An 18,732-nucleotide genomic window follows, 5' to 3' on the forward strand; every position below is an offset into this window, starting at 1 on the left:
ACCTTAAAAGGCTGATATGCAAGTTTGCATGAATCACCAACACAGTTGTGTTTGTTTCTAGTATAGTTATAAATAAGGTGATCAAATATCTGCTGACTGATTAGATCCAGTATCTATTACAGATGAACTGGATATCACAGCATGTTGTTAATCCGTCATATCAAACTAAACAGTGTTGCTGGTGTAAATATCCTCCAATAAAGTCAGATGAGGGCTGCTGTTGCCAGGTAACGCTGATGTCACACTGGATCTTCTGATCTTGAGCATCGTAGCGCTCGGAGTCTGATGTTGGCTCATGTGTTGTCATACACCAACATGACGTTCTACTAGTCAAGGCCTCACCTTAACCCACTGATGCTGATCACACAGACCCACTAATAGAACTGTTTTATCAGGTTTTATGCAGCATCACCATTAATGTCACATTTAATCAGAACACATTTACATTACAAGCCCACTACAACCATTATCAACATGTTAAATTACATTATACATCTGCACTGATTTAAAGCACCACTATTTTAACCTGATTCATTTCTCCACCTTAACAGTTCATTCCTCAAATGAAGCAAAAAATGTACCAACAAATAATTTAATCTTTATTTTCCAACTTTTACACGTGAAATCAAACAAGTGTATTTAACAGTGAAACCAGAGTGGAAGCTGCTCATATAGAGTCCAACGCATGCTAAAAGTAAGTTGAGTAGACAAGCACCATCAAAGTGTCGGCTCTCTGAACACGGTGCAAGATCGCCATCTGCAGGACAAAACTAGTTTTTCTCGCCCTCCTCGTCAACGTCAAGATGACGTCATCGTACAACAAAACATGCAGATCAGGTGACATGACTGTCTGAGAGGCGGAGTTAAACTGTGGCAGGTAAGCATGTGGAGGAGGAGCAACAACTGTATCTGTACTCAGTGTTTTCTAAGTGCATTCGCACTCCGATGGATCCATCAGAGAGCAAGTTGGGGTTAGTATCTTGCCTAAGATACTTGACACACAGGTTGGAGGAGCCTGGGACCGAACCATCAACCTTCCAATCAGTAGGTGACCAGCTCTACCTCCTGCATCTGAACAAAGCAGAAGTGCACACCAAACTCAATGGATAGTCAAATATAGAATCACAGAACAGAACTGCAGGCTGAGTTTGGATGTTTGTCTTTCACACCTCTCTGTGGCTCACACACACAGTGACGTCAGACACAGTCACACACACTGTTTCATCTGCTTTGTGCACAAATTCATTACTTTCTTCCTTCAATGATCTACATACTACGTGCTGCCCAGTGAATACTTTGCAATGTATTCATTGTATGTATTCATATACCAGTATTATTCATATACCAGTATTATTCATATACCAGACCTCGTCTGGTATCTGCTCCCTCCTCTGTAAGAGACAGTAAAGGAAAACACGTCTCTGCCTAGTCTTGAAAATCTAATCTTATCATCCATTGTTCTTCTAGGGCCTCTTCTTCTTGTGGCCTCAGCTAACTGCTAATATTTAAATGGCTAACATTAACATGTGTGACATTAAAGTACCAAAAGGTACTTTAAAAGTACATTTTTTTTCAAAAACTTACTCAAGTAAATGTAACGGAGTAAATTTAACTCATTATTACCCACCTCTGGGTCTAGGGATGCTTTTTAAGTAAAGGTTTAACTACAGCCAGCTAGGGATGGGTACCATTTAGATTTGAAAACCTGCTAAATCAGAATCAGTTGCTGATGACGGCTTTTTTCTTTTTCATTAATCACGTATAATCTTAACTAGGGATGGGTATTGATACGATTTTAACGATTCCAATTCCATTTTCGATTCTGTTTAACGATCCGATTCTTTATCGATTCTTATGTTTAAAAAAGGAAAACACTAAGGTTGATTAGCTTAGAAGTTTGTTTTATATCTTCTCTTTGAACAAGATAGAAATTTAGGAGTAACATGGCCTTACAAACCCAACAGTGAAATCTTAAGAGATCCACAGCCTACGGCTCTTAAATGGGTGTCACAGGGTCCCCAGGAAAAAAAAATGTAAATGTAAAATAATAAAATAAATATTCTCCTGTAGCAATAACAAAGTGTAACATAAATTATTCTGTAGCAATTACACAAGAATATCCAGTAATGTCCCTGCCTACAATTAAACACATTCACTTACCAAAGTGAAATCGGGGGCATCTGCTGTGGCAAATGGGTGCAAGCCTTTGACCACAAACTGAGTCACTGCTCGGTGACATTCGTCTGTCCTGGCCTGAAAGGAGACACTACCGGTAGACTGCAGCGAGAACTGCCAGCGAGCGCCAGCCAGACTCTGTCTCTCTCATCATGGTCACCTAAACGCACAGTAATGGCAGTAATGGCAGATAAGGCAGATCGCGCTAACATAATATGCACTGTTAGTTGATTATTTATCTGCTGCATTAACGGGAGAGGACATGCAAACGTTACCGCTGCTGCTGGGTTGAGATTCACGAGTCCGGAGCGGAATTAAAAACACGACATTCATTTAAGGTCATCGCGTGTTTTGTGAGCAAATGCTTTTGCATATTCGCAGTGTTTCCTCCCTTAAATGAAATATCTACTTTGCAAGTATTGCAAGTTACCCTGTTGTCATCCGTTCTCGTAAAGTATAATCAAACTTTTGAGCGTTTGAGCCGCTTAGGTACCGTGTTTCCTGCCGGGTAAATGATGCTCCGCAACGTGGTGACGTCATTCGGGGCGACTGGAATCGATAAGGGAATCGTTTGCAAAAATGGCAAACAATTCCAAGGAATTGAAACAGTGGGAACCGGTTCTCAACAAGAACCGGGTTTCGATACCCATCCCTAGTCTTAACTCAAAGTGAACATAGACTTGATTGAAGTAACTCAGATCAGCCAATTCAAAATGCTAATTCAATCAACTCTGAGTTCATGGCTAGACTCAGTTTGTTGGCCCTGCACCTTAAAACTATTCCCTGTTTGTCCCTCATGTTTTTTGGATATTGTTTTCACATCATATGTCACGGCTAGCGGGGCGAGCCATGTTGAATTTAATAAAGGACCCAAGATGCCGACACTGCTGTGAAGTGAGTGAGCTTTATTGAAACGGTGAAGTGCAGTGGAGATGGCCTGTGCAGAAGCTAAGATAACCTCTACTGAAAAAACTAAAAAACTAACCTGAAACCTTAAACGGAGACACGGGGAGACAACACAGACGAACCAGCAACAAGCAGGAGAAAACAAAGGGCTCATATACACAAAAGAGCCATCAGGGAATGAGAAAAAGGAGACACAGCAGGATTCATTGGACATAACCAGACAAGGGGAAGCAAAAGTAGACACACTAACATAGGACATGGTACTGTCGAAATAAAACAGGAAGTGAACACAGAGACACAATACTAACACAGTACAGAGGGAACACAGAAAGCAAAACCTCAGAACTAGAAAATCTTAATCAGAATGACAAAATACTTATTTTCCACCCTGATTTACGAATAAATTCTTTACAAATCCTACCATGTGAATTCATGGATTTTTTTTCACATTCTGTCTCTCACAGTTGAAGTGTACCTCTGGTGCAAATTACTGACCTCTGTCATCATTTTAGGTGGGGGAACTTGCACAATCGGTGGCTGACTAAATATTTTTTTGCCCCACTATATTTTAGATTTGAATGAATCATGAATGAAGAAGCATTACCAGAAAAATTAAGAAGAAAAGACAACTTGAGTGAAAAACAAATGACACTGTGGCTTTATTTCTGTTAACTTCCTGAAAATCATGTGTGTTGTTATGTGTGTGATCAGCAAAAAGGGATAAGAAGCAGCACTACCGTAAAACTTAGCGTTGAAGCTCAAGTTTGGCAGATAACGGATGGCAGGCGTGGCTCACACTTGACCACGGTGTTGGAGAAACTCTGAGCTCCGGGTCTTTATAATCACTCTGCGGAGCTCACAGAGACTGCAGGGAGGACAGGAGGACAGAGCAGACTTTGTGAATTATTTTTTATCTTAGATGTAATATAAATTCAACACAGGCCTCTGAGGAAAAGGATCGTGCTACAAACTTTCGTTTCTCTTCCAACAGAAAGCAGAGGAGTGGAGTTACTCAGAGACTGACTGGATTAAACACACCAAAGGTTTATATTCCAGTTGGACCATATCTCTTACCAAGGTCTGCACTACGTATCAGGATTTGATCTTATTCAGGTAATATCTGGGTTCTTATAGGGGTTTGTTCACAATAGTAACTCATGCAGCCATTTTTCAGTCTCACTGACCAAACTTTTTACAACATGCTGCATTTTTAATAGTAAACTTCTGTTCAGTGCTTTTCCTGTCACACACTCATACATGTGTTTTGTCTGCAGCAGCTGTGTTGTTGTTAGATTGTATTATCTGTTTAATCTCTTCAACATGGTTTTAGTTTTCTTTGTAAAGTCAGCAGCTCTGTCACTTTTCTCTGATTCCTCTTCTGCTCGACACTCAGCTGACACTCAGTTTCATTTCCACATTCATGAAGTTGTTGTCCAAGCGAATCATAGGCTCCATGATCGGTCAGCAAACTGTGTCCAGGCAGACGGGTTGGATAAGAATAGCAGATTTATGTTTGATTACGCCCGTTTCCAATTCAGTTCCAATCATTCCTGGCCCCAGGAGGTTGATGGGGGTGGGAGATGGGGGGCAGTGGGTTGTAGGCACAATGTAGATGAGTGGAGGCTTAATGTACTTAAACTTCCAGTCACAGTGAATCAGTGTGTGTCAGTGAATGCATCATGTGTGCTTCATGGCTCCATGTAGTGGACTGATAGTAGAAGTAGAGCAGCTGATGGCAGCTTCCTGTGCCTCACACTGCTGTCTGACTGCATTCAGCTGATATTTGGACAGCACACATGATGGAAAGGAGGATTTTGGTTTATGTGCACATGAATGATTTGTGTTTCCTCTGCAGGTGAAGGTAGAAAGTGTGTGTGAGCTGATGTGAATTGAGCAGCATGGATCAGTGTGAGGACAGAGAGGAGGGAGTCCCTCCCTCTAAAAGCACTCTGTGTGGGGAACATGAGAGCCAGACCAAAGCTCAGAGGTGAGATGACCATCTCTAACTGTCCATGACTCTTCTCCATGTCACAGCTCAGCACTCACATCACTGCTCCATCATTATTCACACTCATACCTCTGTGTGTGTTGTTTTAAAGCCCAGAGCTGTGGGGCGTACCAGGCTCAGCTGGACATAACCCTGAAACTAATCCAGAACCTGGACCTGAACCCAGCTGTGTTTCCTTAAAGAGCAACATGTCGAAGGGTGTTGGTGTAAACTTTAAGAAAAGACTGTTATGTGACAAAGAGTAAGTACATTATTTTTATGAGATTGTTCATCATGTCTTTAATTTATTATTTCCAGTTTTTCCTTCCTGTCTCATGAAGCTGTTACATTTATTCTTTTTCTTTTAGGATCAATAAGAGGCCAGAATCTCCTGGACCTGAACCCAGCTGTGTTTCCTTAAAGAGCAACAAGTCGAAGGATGTTGGTGCTGACTTTAAAGGATGTTCTTCTGCTGCTGAGAGGTAATGTGTGCCTAGATGTTGTTCCTGACTCTGTATTTTTGAATAAATCCTCATGTTTAATATCAGCTCAGCTCTTTTTCACACATTTCTATGTTGGTATGTGAAGCGGTGTGTGTTGGAGTGTTTCCACAAACACAGCAGTCAGAGTGGAAAGAGTGGATGTTGTAGGAGGTGTTTGTGTAGTGAAGAGGCTGAGTGTCTGTAGGACTCCAGCTGCTCCAGCAGGTGTCTCCTTTGTGCTTTGCTTCAAACACAGTGTAGGGAGGAGCTTCCACTCAGGTGTTTCAGGTGTTGCTGGATGGAGGAGGACAAATAGTTTTTCCCTTCAGTGACACTTCAGCAGCTCAATGTTCTGGGAGATGTTTGTCTTTATGAAGGTTTATGGATTCTTGTTCTTACTTTGGTTAAACTGAGCAATACATTTTCCATCTAACATTTAAAGTAATTTTCCAGGTGAATAAAAGATCTGCAGCTGCAGCCTCTGTGATGTTTCACAGTCTGAAAGTAACAAATTCAACCAGAGTTCAAACAAAGGCTTAATATACGTGTGTGTTTGATATAATGCCAACAAGTACAAACAGGTGTTCTTACAGGTCTTAATCACAGAGCTCTGATAAGTCTGGTGACTTTCACACTCAGCAGTTTTGCTGCCTTTTATTGTATATTGGCCTTTTTAAAGCCCTTCAAAGTCTCCCACATTCATATAGAGCTTTTAACACCAAACTCCTTTACAGTCCTTCTCCTCTCACACACGATCACACGACTGATTTGTCTGCAGCAGCTGTGTTACTGCTAGTATTTTATTATGTGTGTAATCTCCTCATATTGTTCCTGTGGTTTAGTTTGACTTCCTTCTGCAAACTCAGCTGCTCTGTTGCTGATACACGTCTCCATGAATATGATTGATCAGATGCTGCCAACACCATGTGTTTCATGTGAGCGCTCAGCTGAAACCCTGGGTTGACTTATCGAGTTAATAACAAGCTTCACGTGACTGTGAATGCTAAAGTGAATCAGATAAAGGAAAGAGACCCTGCTAATGTTGGACTCACTTCTTAGTGTGGATCCCAGGAGGAAGTTCAACATAGCCATTCTTTGTGCTAGCTCGACCAAACCTGAAACCACAGTGCAGGATAATGATTATCATCTGTCTCTGTCAAGGACATTTAAAATCCACAAATAACAAACATAATTATATTTGACCATTAAAAATCTCTTTTCACTTAAAAAAGCATGAGCACACTGGTGGATTACAGAAACATGAAAACTCTTTAACAGTAAAGTGTCATGATCCTGGGTCTGCTGACCCAACGTTTTGTGTTTAGTTTGTGTAGCCTTCAGGTTTCCTAAGTTCATCGTTATCATGCCTAGTTGTTTCCAGTTCATTTTTACCCCTCGTGTTCCCACTATGTTTAGTCTATCATGCCTAGATGTTTCTAGTTATTTTCCCCTCGTGTTTCCACTATGTTAAGTCTCCCCTGCTTTTCATGTATTTCATGTATGTGGCTTATGTTGTTCAGTTCAGGTTGTCATGTCTATATCTCACTGTGTTTCCTGTTTTATTGTGAAGAGGTCTGGTGTGTCTGTGTTCATCATGTTCAGTTACTCTCCCCCTGTGACGTAATTATGTTCATGTGTCAGCTGGGCCCATGTGTTGCCACTTCCCTCATTGTCCTCCTGTGTCCATTTAGTCTGTGTGCTCTCAGTCTTTCTTTGTCAGGTCGTCCGTTGTATTCACCCGTTGTATTGCTCCGTTGTTCCTATGTCTCCGCTCCAGGTATCCCTGTCAGTTCGTTATGTTTAGAGTTTTGTATGTTTCGTTTTAGTTCACCCAGTTTAGATCATTGTTTAGTTTTCATCGATTCCCTATTATATTTGTACCCTCGTTTCTTGCCTTAATAAACGGCTTGTTTTGTTATTCATATCTCATTTCGGTCTGCGCTTGAGTCCTTCCCTGCAACATACGATCTGCCCTAGCCAGACCGTGACATAAAGTTAATTTAGGCGTAAACAAAGTGTCAAACATACTTAAGTAGAAGGACTAATGTTTGTGTTAACCCTCAAATGGGCTGTACAACATTATATAGGGAGACAAAAACAGAGATTATCGTAGCCATCGCTCTCTCGCATGGACGTGGCAGTCTTGCTGTCTGCTGCGAATCCTCCCCGTACCTCCGTGACCTCGTCTGGTATCTGCTCCCTCCTCTGTAAGAGACAGTAAAGGAAAACACGTCTCTGCCTAGTCTTGAAAATCTAATCTTATCATCCATTGTTCTTCTAGGGCCTCTTCTTCTTGTGGCCTCAGCTAACTGCTAATATTTACATGGCTAACATTAACATGTGTGCCAGCCAGGTTCACATTTATGATTAACTATGATTAATTAACTGATGTTGAAACTGGAGCTTTACTGACCTCTGAAATTCCTCCTAAAGTGTTATTCAGTGTTGTGACAGTCAGCTGCTTCAGCTGCTGCTGGGATGGGCTGTGGCAAAGAGAACAGAGAAAATCCAAATCAGAGTTTTTCTCTGAATTAAAAGCAAGGAAACAACAATATATTCTACATGGTGAAACTGATGGTTTCTAGTGTTTGGGTCTGTTTTTCTGTATTTATGCAGATAAAGTGTAAACTCAGATGAATTATACCATCAAATGTTAAAGGAAAATATGAGGATGAGTGTCTGTGAGCTGAGAAGGACGTGAAGCGAGCAGTTTATCCCAGAGCTCACTCTCTCCTTTAAATCTCAGTTTTTTTCTTCTTCACAGTTTATCTGTTAATTTATTAATGAATAACACTGAAAGAGTTTCTGTTATATGTTTCTGTGACGTGACTAAAGCAAATCTTTCAAATAATCCCACCATCAATGTTGTCTCCTTTACTACGGTTACTTTACTTGAATTTCTTTGAAATGAACCAAATTCTTTTATTTGTTGGTTGTTGCATATTTAACCTCTACAGTCAGGAAAGGAGGGGATGAGGCCTCAACAATGTTGGGTTGTAGCTGTGGTTCAGGTTAGAGTGAGTGTCCATGGAATAAATGTAAGTCAGTGAACTGGAAACATGACTGTGTTTGACTGACTGAACATGACTGAAAACTTTTTTTCCTTTTTAAAATCAGTCTAATCAAAGGTGGACAGAAGTATCTCCACTTTGACTTTTCTGTGTCACCATCAGAGCTTCTGCACAGTGTGGAGAAAGATCCAGAAGCAGAGCTGGACTGCAGACAGCCAGTCAGAGCAGCTGTGTACAAAGTAAGACTGAACATCTGTCTGCTGATGGACTCATTTCTGAAAACTGGACTTCTTCTGTTGTTCAGACATTGAAGAGTTTTCTTTCTCTTTAGTCTCATTGTTTTTCTTTCTTTCAGCAGATGTTGGTCTGCAGGAGGTTTTAGATGAACATAAAATCAGTCTGAGGAGGAGATGTGAACGTGTGACTGAAGGAAGTGATGAAACAGGAAGTAGAACCCTCCTCAACAGGATCTACACTGAGCTCTACATCACAGAGGGACAGAGTGAAGAGGTTCATACCCAACATGAGGTGAGGCAGCTGGAGACAGCTTCCAAGATGGACGCCCTCCATGACGCTCCAATCAGGTGCCAGGACATCTTTAAAGCCTTACCTGACCAACAGAGACCCATCAGAGTGGTTCTGACCAACGGCGTGGCTGGTGTTGGAAAAACCTTCTCAGTGCAGAAGTTCACTCTGGACTGGGCAGAGGGCTTGGAGAACCAACATGTCAGTGTGGTGGTTCTGCTTTCATTCAGGGAGCTGAACCTGATCAGAGATGAGCAGTACAGTCTTCTGGAGCTGCTCCATGTTTTCCATCCAACATTACAGAAGGTCACAGCAGAGAAGCTGGCTGTCTCTCAGCTTTTGTTCATCTTTGACGGCCTGGATGAAAGCAGACTTTCATTGGATTTCACCAACAGGAAGCTGCTGTCTGATGTCACACAGAAGTCATCAGTCAGCCAGCTGCTGACAAACCTCATCCAGGGGAATCTGCTTCCCTCGGCTCTCGTCTGGATAACTTCCCGACCCGCAGCAGCCAATCAGATCCCTCCTACATGTGTTGACAGGCTAACAGAAGTACGAGGCTTCACTGACGCCCAGAAGGAGGAGTACTTCAGGAGGAGATTCAGTGATGAAGAGCTGTCCAGCAGAATCATCTCCCACATGAAGACATCCAGGAGCCTCCACATCATGTGTAGTATCCCAGTCTTCTGCTGGATCACTGCTACAGTTCTGGAGCACATGTTGACTACAGAGCAGAGAGGAGAGCTGCCCAAGACCCTGACTGACATGTACTCACACTTCCTGCTGGTTCAGACAAAGAGGAAGAAGAACAAGTACCATGAGGGACGTGAGACGAGTCCACAGGAGCTGACGGAGGCTGACAGGGATGTTCTTCTGAAGCTGGGGAGGCTGGCGTTTGAACATCTTGAGAAAGGAAACATCATGTTCTACCAAGAAGACCTGGAGCAGTGTGGTCTGGATGTGACAGAGGCCTCGGTGTACTCAGGAGTTTGTACAGAGATCTTCAAAAGAGAGTGTGTGATCTTCCAGAAACCAGTCTACTGCTTTGTTCATCTGAGCATTCAGGAGTTTCTGGCTGCTGTCTACATGTTCCACTGTTTCACCAACAGGAAGACAAAGGTGCTGAGGAACCTTCTGGGACAAACTTATTGGAAATCATCTCTGGATGATTTCCTGAACAGAGCCATGTATAAATCCCTCGAGAGTGAAAATGGCCACCTGGACCTGTTTGTTCGCTTCCTTCATGGCCTCTGTCTGGAGTCCAACCAGAGACTCTTAGTAGGTCTGCTGGGTCAGACAGAGATCAGTCCAGAAACCATCCAGAGAGTCATCAACAACCTGAAGGAGATGAACAGTGATGAAATCTCTCCTGACAGAAGCATCAACATCTTCCACTGTCTGATGGAGATGAACGACCTCTCAGTACATCAGGAGATCCAAGAGTTCCTGAAGTCAGAGAACAGATCAGAGAAGGAACTCTCTGACATCCAGTGCTCAGCTCTGGCCTTCATGCTGCAGATGTCAGAGGAGGTTCTGGGTGAGTTGGACCTGCAGAAGTACAAAACATCAGAGCGGGGACGACGGAGACTGATTCCAGCTGTGAGGAACTGCAGAAAGGCTGGGTGAGTCCAGATGTGATCATTAACATCATTAATTAGTGTAGATTAGTAGTTTAGTTCTTTAGATATACGCAGTACTAAATGACTCTCATTAGTTTGAGTTTCTTAAACCTGCTGCTGCTGCTGCTGCTGTGGGTCATTCAGACGCTGCTGTTAGAGAGAAGACAGAAATAAGAATCTATTTTTGTATTTTATCTTTGTAGTGAAATGAAGTCTAATGTTAAACACAGTGACAAATATCCAGAGCAGTCGCCGTCTGAGCTTCTCCTATGACTACAGACAGAACTACAGACACAGAGTTTAGTGGCATAAACATGGTGAGTGAGGATGAAGGTGCTGAGGAAGACTCTGGTTTAGTGTGATTAAAGTGTGATGTACTGATGAGTGGTTCAGAGTGAGGGCTCAGAGGTGAACCAGCTGTGCTCCCTTACTGCCAACAGTGGGACAAACTGAGTGAGAAGACACTGCTGACATCTGGACTGAACATGTGTCAAATATGTGAGCTAACGCTGTTGTCATAGCAGCTCATGGATTCACTCTCATTCCTGCTGCTGCTCCTGATGTCTGACTTCATGTCCTCATTAATCAAAGAGCTTCAGTTCAGTGTTTAGTTGTTGCTGCTGAAATGTCGTGCCTATTTTCTGCTGGTGGAAGTCACTGCTGTGTTTTTGACTGCTGTTTACATCCCCGAGCTAACTTCCTGGCAGCGCTTGCCAGACGTCATGATGTCATCAGTGCTTTATAGACTGTGGGAGATTTAGGTTGTAACCACAAAGTGTTTGTGTCCGTACGCTGCAACCTTCCACACCATTCCTTTATTGTACAGACTCAGCAGCAGCTCCATGGATCCCAAATCCAAGAGTGGAGAACAGATTTGAAGTGTGTCACATCCATGCAGTCACAGCTGTTTCCACCATGTTTCCACTGATATTAATCCTGTTCAATGACACGTTTCATATCAGTGAATATGTTCTTTAGGACGTCCACTGACATGTTTAAGTGTCCTGCTGGAAATCACTCAAATCATCCATGAAATCCATGAAAAATCCTTTTAGTGTTTCTAACTTCACCCTCTGTCCTCTCTCTCTCTCCATCCTCCTCACTGCTTCTTTCACTGATAATCACACAAACATCGTATTCAGCTACAAAATAACACAATAATATCATCTGATCATCATTATTATAAGAGCAGGATCCATATTTGATATCAGAGTAACACACTGCTTGGTGATGTGCAGTCATCATCAGTGACTGTGGGTCAAACAGAAGCTCTCTGATTGGTTGCTGACCTTGGTCACCTGTCCACTCTCACCTGTTTGTGTTTGCTCTCTCTTTGCTTTCTCTCCCTCTCTGTCTTTGTACGTCACTCAGGTCCAATGGAAACAGTGACATTTACAAACCAATCAAAGACAAACTGATCCATGTCAGGTTATAACAATATTCAAAGTGAATACAGGCTGCTGCTGGACACAGACAGGTAACATCATTTTGACTTGCTGTCACCTGGATCTGGACTCATAAACACTGAAGCCCTGAACAGGAATACAAATCATTTTCTGCCAACTAGCGACACACCAGCAGATAATGGCTCAGAAAGCTCAAATGAGCCAATCATTTCTGTGTTTAGTTCCCCTGAAATCAGATCTGATATCAGCAGCTCTGAGTTCATTCATCATTATTGTCCAGTGATGAGATTTCTGCTCCGTTTGGTAACAGTCAGCAGGTTTTTCCTGTGTGTGGACGTGAACAGTCGTACCTGACAGCAGGTAGCAAACAGAGATCATCTTTCCAGCTGGAACTCTTCACTGAGCTGAACTCATTCAAAATGTTCTGGAGTCAAAACAGGAAACAGTCCAAATGTGTGTCTTCACTCTGACTCTGGATCAGATCTCAGTGACAGACTGTGGACATTATGGAAGCCTAAATGTGACACCATCTTCCGCCTTCATCTGCAGATTAAAGCCAAACAAAGATTCTCATTAAAAGTCTGCAGGTCTGAGAGAGATTCAATCGTTGTGTCATGTCTAACACAATAAGAGGAGCTGAAGCACAGATGTGAAGAGCAGATTCATCAGATTATGACCTCACTCTGTTTTGTCTTCATATACATTCAGTCTGTGTTTATAATGCAGATTTTCTGCTTTTATAATAACACATTTTATATTTTCTATCATCACAGACTGACTCAGTGTGGACTCTCAGAGTCTCACTGTGAAGTTGTGGCCTCAGCTCTGAAGTCCAACCCCTCCCATCTGACAGAGCTGGACATGAGTGGAAACTACAACCTCCAGGATTCCGGGATGAAACTTCTGTGTGCTGGAGTGGAGAGTCCAAACTGTGGACTGGAGACTCTGAGGTGAGTTCACTGACTGCGGCTGTTGTTGTTTTTCTATATTTCAGGTCTTTGATGGATGTTTGAAACTTTCTTTAGTTCCTAAATGTTCAGGATGTGTCTGAAGACAAATGTGAAGAAGTTTGAGTGCTTTCAGAAATGTTGTCTTTCCAAACGACTGAACAACAGTTTTTCCTTTTGGCTCCAAACAGAAGTGACAGACTTGAGCAGGGTTCATTTAAAGGCTGACAGAAGTGGAGTGGTGACGGGGAGATGTTTGACAGGACAGTGTTTCAGCCTCCACAGGTTCATGTTGTGCTCCATCAGTCAGTGAAGATGAAGTCAGTGCTGATGAGGCTGTAGAGTGTGTGAGGGATGTGAATGAGGATGATGAAGATCTGATGATAGCAGATAAAAACAGGCTGCAGAGACTTTGAGCCATACAGGGCACACAGTGTGTGTACAGAACAGCTGAAATCATTATGGAGGCCTCACTGGGATATGGAAGCATCACAGTACAGCTTCAGTGAAGCATTAAAGTCTCTGATATGAGATGAGAAATGAAGCAGCCAGAGCTTTTTCATGAGTGGAAATCCACTGTGACTGTGAGCTGCTGCTACAGCCTCCAGATTAGCCAGCAGCTCATCCTGCTCAACATTTTCTCACCAACTTTAATGGAAGTGTGATTGTTAGATTTGTATTGTTGATTGTCATTTATGCTTAGAAATATTTACTTATATATGCTTAGAGTTTTGTAATTAGTTGTAGATTGGTAGAGGTTTTGATCCTTGATAGTCTGCAAACTTTGTGTGTATTAGACAGCACTTTGGGAGCATGAGAGGTCATACCGTGTCTTATTATTTTATGGTAGGATTAACGTAGTTGCGTCTGTTCTAGTCTAAGTGCTCTTTGTTTAGATGAACTGCAGGACTTCCTCACCGTGTTATCTAGGATGAACCATCTAGGGTGAGGGGGAGGCTACCCTCTTCCTGACCAAGGATGTTTGACCCTTTGATCAGCAGTCCCCACACACACACACACACACACACACACACACACACACACACAGGCAAGGTACTCTTTGTGTATGTAGACGTCATATGTTAATGAACTTATGCATATTCATGTAACCTCAATAAAAGGACAGTGATATGGGAGAACGGACGAGACCAACTGGAGTCAAGCGGTTGTCCGGTTCTCTCCCGTGCACGAGTAACATGAAGAAGCTTGCCTACTTGTGTCTTGCTTGCAGTGTAATTATATTGTCTTCAACGTTCCAGCGGATGGGTTCAAGCTACAAACCTATCAGTGATGTTTTCAGCTGGAGTGATGGTCAGGGTGGCCTCCCTCTCCTCTTTTTCTCCTCTTCCTCTTTCATTTGTAAAGCCACTTCTGCTGCTGTCATTCATTTGGAAGTCCTGTAGCTGAGTTTGGGAGAGACTAACAGCCTCGGCAGCAGAGGGGAGAAAGGCTGTAACACCACCACTTTACTCTGTTCTACCTGTCACATCATTTTATCAGGAAACAAATATGCTCATGTTTTTACTATGTTTGTCTTGAAGATGTAAGAAGATGACATGGTGCTTTTTATTATTGTGTTGGTTTGTTTCCTGTCTCTTGGATGGAGCCCAGCTGTGCGTGGCCCCTGGGCCTGTGGTCACAGTGTGTGCTGGATAAGCCGGCCCAGGATGAGGCCAAACTCACATGGGATGAAATGTCTGTCACATAATTGAGCTTAGTGTAGTTTCATTTCTGCACAATTTAAAAACAACCAAAACTTTGTTCTGTCTTTTCTATGTTATACTGTAGACGTTCTTTGATACTGTATCCAAAAGGAGCAGCTTTTACTTTGAAGGGGAGCCGTCTCTGTTTCCTCTTCAGGTTGGATGATGGAAGCAAATGAGTGTGTGATGTTCTTTCAGTGTTGCACTTTGTAGACGCTCCCTGAGCACTGGTCTCACAGCCAGCTGCACATAGAGACCAGTGTTGTTAGTCCAGGTCAGAAGATGACTTGTTGGAATGAAAATGAGCTTGTAGTTTGTCTGCTTGAATAATGTGACTGGAAAAAGGTGTTGGACTTCAAATATGTCCATTTCTTTCACACTTCACCTTTAAAAGTGAAGCTTGTGGTTCCTGGAAGGAAAAACACGACTTTTTCAAGTCTTTGTCCTGTTTTTTATGAGAAATGTACGACTTTAATGTGAAACATTCAGAGTTTTTTCTCTTGTTGTGTTTGTTTGAAGCTGCTTCCTGTTGGCTTCAGCTGTTTGGAGTTTCCATTTTCTAAACTTCTACATTCTGAACCTTCTTCAGCTCTGAACAGATGATGAAACACTGAATGATTTCAAGCTCACACTTTGTCTAATAAACTTACATCTTTCATTCTTTATACAGATTGAGGAACTGTGGTTTGTCAGAGATCTGCTGTGATTATCTGGCAGCAGCACTGAAGTCCAACCCCTCCCATCTGAGACAGCTGGACCTGAGCTCCAACAACAACCTGCAGGATTCAGGAGTGAAGCATCTGTGTGGTTTCCTGGAGAGTCCAGGATGTGGACTTGAAACTCTGAGGTCAGTCAGCATGTTTTAGTTGTGCTGAGATGAATATGATGTGAAAGTTGTGCTGACACTAAACTGCAGACATCAGGCTGATATTATACTGATCCACACTGAGGATCTTCATGGTAAAGTCTGTTTTCTTCTTCTCTGGTTTAGTCCATTGACTGCAGCAGAACAATGTTCACATTTCAAACAGTGAGACTCAACGTATGGCCGGCGGCCCACACGCGGCCTGCCCACCTTTCCTGATTCAGAGAGAGGGGACCCTGATTAACTGTGTAGTGTTCTTCCTCACAGTTCTAAGTATCAGACACAACAATGAATAATCCACAGCTGACTGTCTTTAGCAGGTCAAAGGTCACGGCACACAGCAGACAGTGGGAAATATTATAATTCTGATCATTTATCAGCACATATCCATATGTATAAAAACAAAGCTGACACTGTGAGACTTGATCAGAGGTGTGATCATCACAGCAGAGGCCTTTGTGTCAAAGTCACTGAGGATCAAACAGAAACACATGAAGCAGATTTTCCTGTTCTGGCTTTTTATAGTAGATAACCTTCAAAATATTCTGCAGTCTGATAGGTTTGTAGCTTGAACCCATCCGCTGGAACGTTGAAGACAATATAATTACACTGCAAAGCAAGACACAAGTAGGCAAAGTTCTTCATGTTTCTCGTGCACGGGAGAGAACCGGACAGGCGCCGTTCCCTCGCCTGACCCCAGTTGCTCTCCTCCGTTCTCCCGTACCACTGTTCTTTTATTGAGGTTACATGAATATGCATAGGTTCATTAACATATGACATCTACATTCACACAAAGAGTACCTTGCCTGTGTGTGTGTGTGTGTGTGTGTGTGTGTGTGTGTGTGTGTGTGTGTGTGTGTGTGTGTGTGTGTGTGTGTGTGTGTGTGGGGTCAAGATGTGACCCTGTGAAGACTCCCCAAAGCTGGTGCCAGGACGTCTGGGTCCATCTAACAAAAGGCTCTTATACTTAAACAGATATACGTGTGTTTGCTATACCATAAATCAATAAGAAAAGATAAACTCTCCTAGGGAGTGTGATTTATGCCAGGACACTCTAAAGAGGAATGAATGCACTCCCTTCTACACAGAGTTGTTACAGACCTCCTAGGATGGGACATTCTTTCAATCTACAATTGATTATATACTTCTAAGCATATATGAGTAAATGTTTCTAAGCATAAATGACAATCAACAATACAAAACCTATCATTCCCCCCTTTTGACCTTTATGCTAGAAAAGTTCCCAGTTATGAATACCTCATGTCTGACAGTTTCAATGCAAACATTCTTATACTCAGCATTTGTCAAATCACCCTAAATTACTGAAAAAATACACAGTTTAACAAATGTATTAGCGGTTATCCCATTCATTGATCTCATCTCAGGGCAAACTGCATCCTACAAGCAAACAAGAAATTGTTAATTTAATAGTGAAAATAAGAAAGTAACATTTTCAAAAACATCTCACCTTGGTGATGCTTCCTCCGGGTGTGCACATCACATGTCTCCCTGCAGAGTGGTTTGAGTTCTGCAGGGCGTCATTAATGTCTCTTCCAGTTGTTTCCATCACTGTCCATAGGACCAGAGTCCAAATGTATATAGAATAAACATCCAATCATACCAGTTGGTTTTGTTGTTTGTCAACATGGGTCTCAGCTATTTCCAAAGCTGCAGACCTCATAGGAAACTGCTGTTATCACCACCATAGCTTCTGGTTCCTGTGCTTTTCACAGAATCATGATGTCATCCTTAGACTCCCTCTGCGTTGTCGATGGAGCTTGGCACGCCCCCCTCATCCCTCGAGTTTTCCTGTCCCAACGCTGCTTGCTGTGGGAAGTCTCCTCTTGATCTTCTGGAAGCTCAGTAGCGCAGCACTCTGTGTGATGTCTGCTGTGCTGAAGGTGATCTCTGATCCTCCTGAAGCCTCTCTCCTGGCCTCAGCTCCCATCTTGTGGACGATCCTCTCAGGCACTCCTTCTCGTCATGGATAATCCTGATTTTGGGCCTGCTGGATCTGAATTGGCCTCTGGAACTCCCCCTTGGTACAGCCCTCATTCCAACGCAGTTTCATGGTCCTTGCTGTGGCTCCAAGGTCTGATCTCATGATGGGCCCAAACCAGCTTGACCTTTGACCTCAACCACTGCCTGGGCTATGCCTGGAATGTTTCTCGCTTCTCACTGCTGCACCTGTATTTCAGAAAGACTTCTATTTGGAGAGCATGTCAACAATCATCAAACCACATTCTTTAGTTCAGTGAACTTCACTTATAGACCATCAAAGCCTCATCTGAACATGGATGCACCACTTGCATAGGTTTAATACTTGTAAATAAACGGCTAATCACACAAATCACTGCAACAATAATAGTAAACATTGTTTAATGTTACTTCTGGACCCCACCTCTTGACGCATGGACACTCTCATGCGTCAACTCACCAAACCTGGATCCCTGTCTTAAAAACTGGCTCCACCAGGAGCCTGCATACACACCATCATGGCCTGGAAAACAAGATCTGGAAATAAAATCAAACTTCACACTTATAAACAATTGTATCATAAGAGTAATAAGCAGTCAGCATGGGCAAGACAAGTGTCATGTGCAGGTTTTCCCAAATCATTAAATCACTATTATTACCATAATTCGCCGCAGACATGGATCATCCCATGTGCTCAGTTAACATTAATGTAATCAGTGACTTCTCTTAAGCAAAGTCACTCAACTCAACAATCACTATGAGCTCAATAGCCCATCTTCAACTATTCCATAAACACTGAATCCCTTATATATTTTTCTCATGTCACTTGTCTGCTTCCGCTGACTCCTCTACATGCAGTCTCAGAAAAACAAACATTAGCAATACACATTGATCATCCTGGTGGGCAGGCGTCAGCCATCCACATTCCAGAGGTGCCATAAAAACACCATAAAGTTAGCCATCCCTAGCCGTGGAAAGAATGTCATTCACATATAAACCCAGAAATCCTATAGTAGAAAAACATTAACTAATCCTCTTATAAATCACATGATCAATCACATGATTAATCATCTGCTGTAAAAAGAAATGTAAATGTTAGCACTGCGCAGGTGTGTACACTTTCTCACAG

The 18,732-nt window shown here is 42.5% G+C and overlaps 1 protein-coding gene across 1 annotated transcript; it reads left to right on the forward strand.

Moving 5' to 3' along the window:
* Positions 1 to 3,869: 3,869 nt before the first annotated feature.
* LOC146672829 (protein NLRC3-like) lies at positions 3,870 to 15,786 on the forward strand. Its single transcript, XM_085388955.1, has 8 exons — positions 3,870 to 4,194; positions 4,937 to 5,068; positions 5,181 to 5,330; positions 5,437 to 5,550; positions 8,724 to 8,800; positions 8,917 to 10,708; positions 12,885 to 13,061; positions 15,432 to 15,786. Exons 2-8 carry the CDS (start codon positions 4,980 to 4,982, stop codon positions 15,625 to 15,627), a joined length of 2,595 nt encoding a protein of 864 aa, XP_085245081.1. The 5' UTR covers positions 3,870 to 4,194; positions 4,937 to 4,979; the 3' UTR covers positions 15,628 to 15,786.
* Positions 15,787 to 18,732: the final 2,946 nt, after the last annotated feature.

Source organism: Rhamphochromis longiceps, linkage group LG3 (genome assembly GCF_057381845.1).
Source record: "Rhamphochromis longiceps isolate RC_006_pf linkage group LG3, R_longiceps_female_GT1.1, whole genome shotgun sequence".
Lineage (NCBI taxonomy): Eukaryota > Metazoa > Chordata > Actinopteri > Cichliformes > Cichlidae > Rhamphochromis > Rhamphochromis longiceps.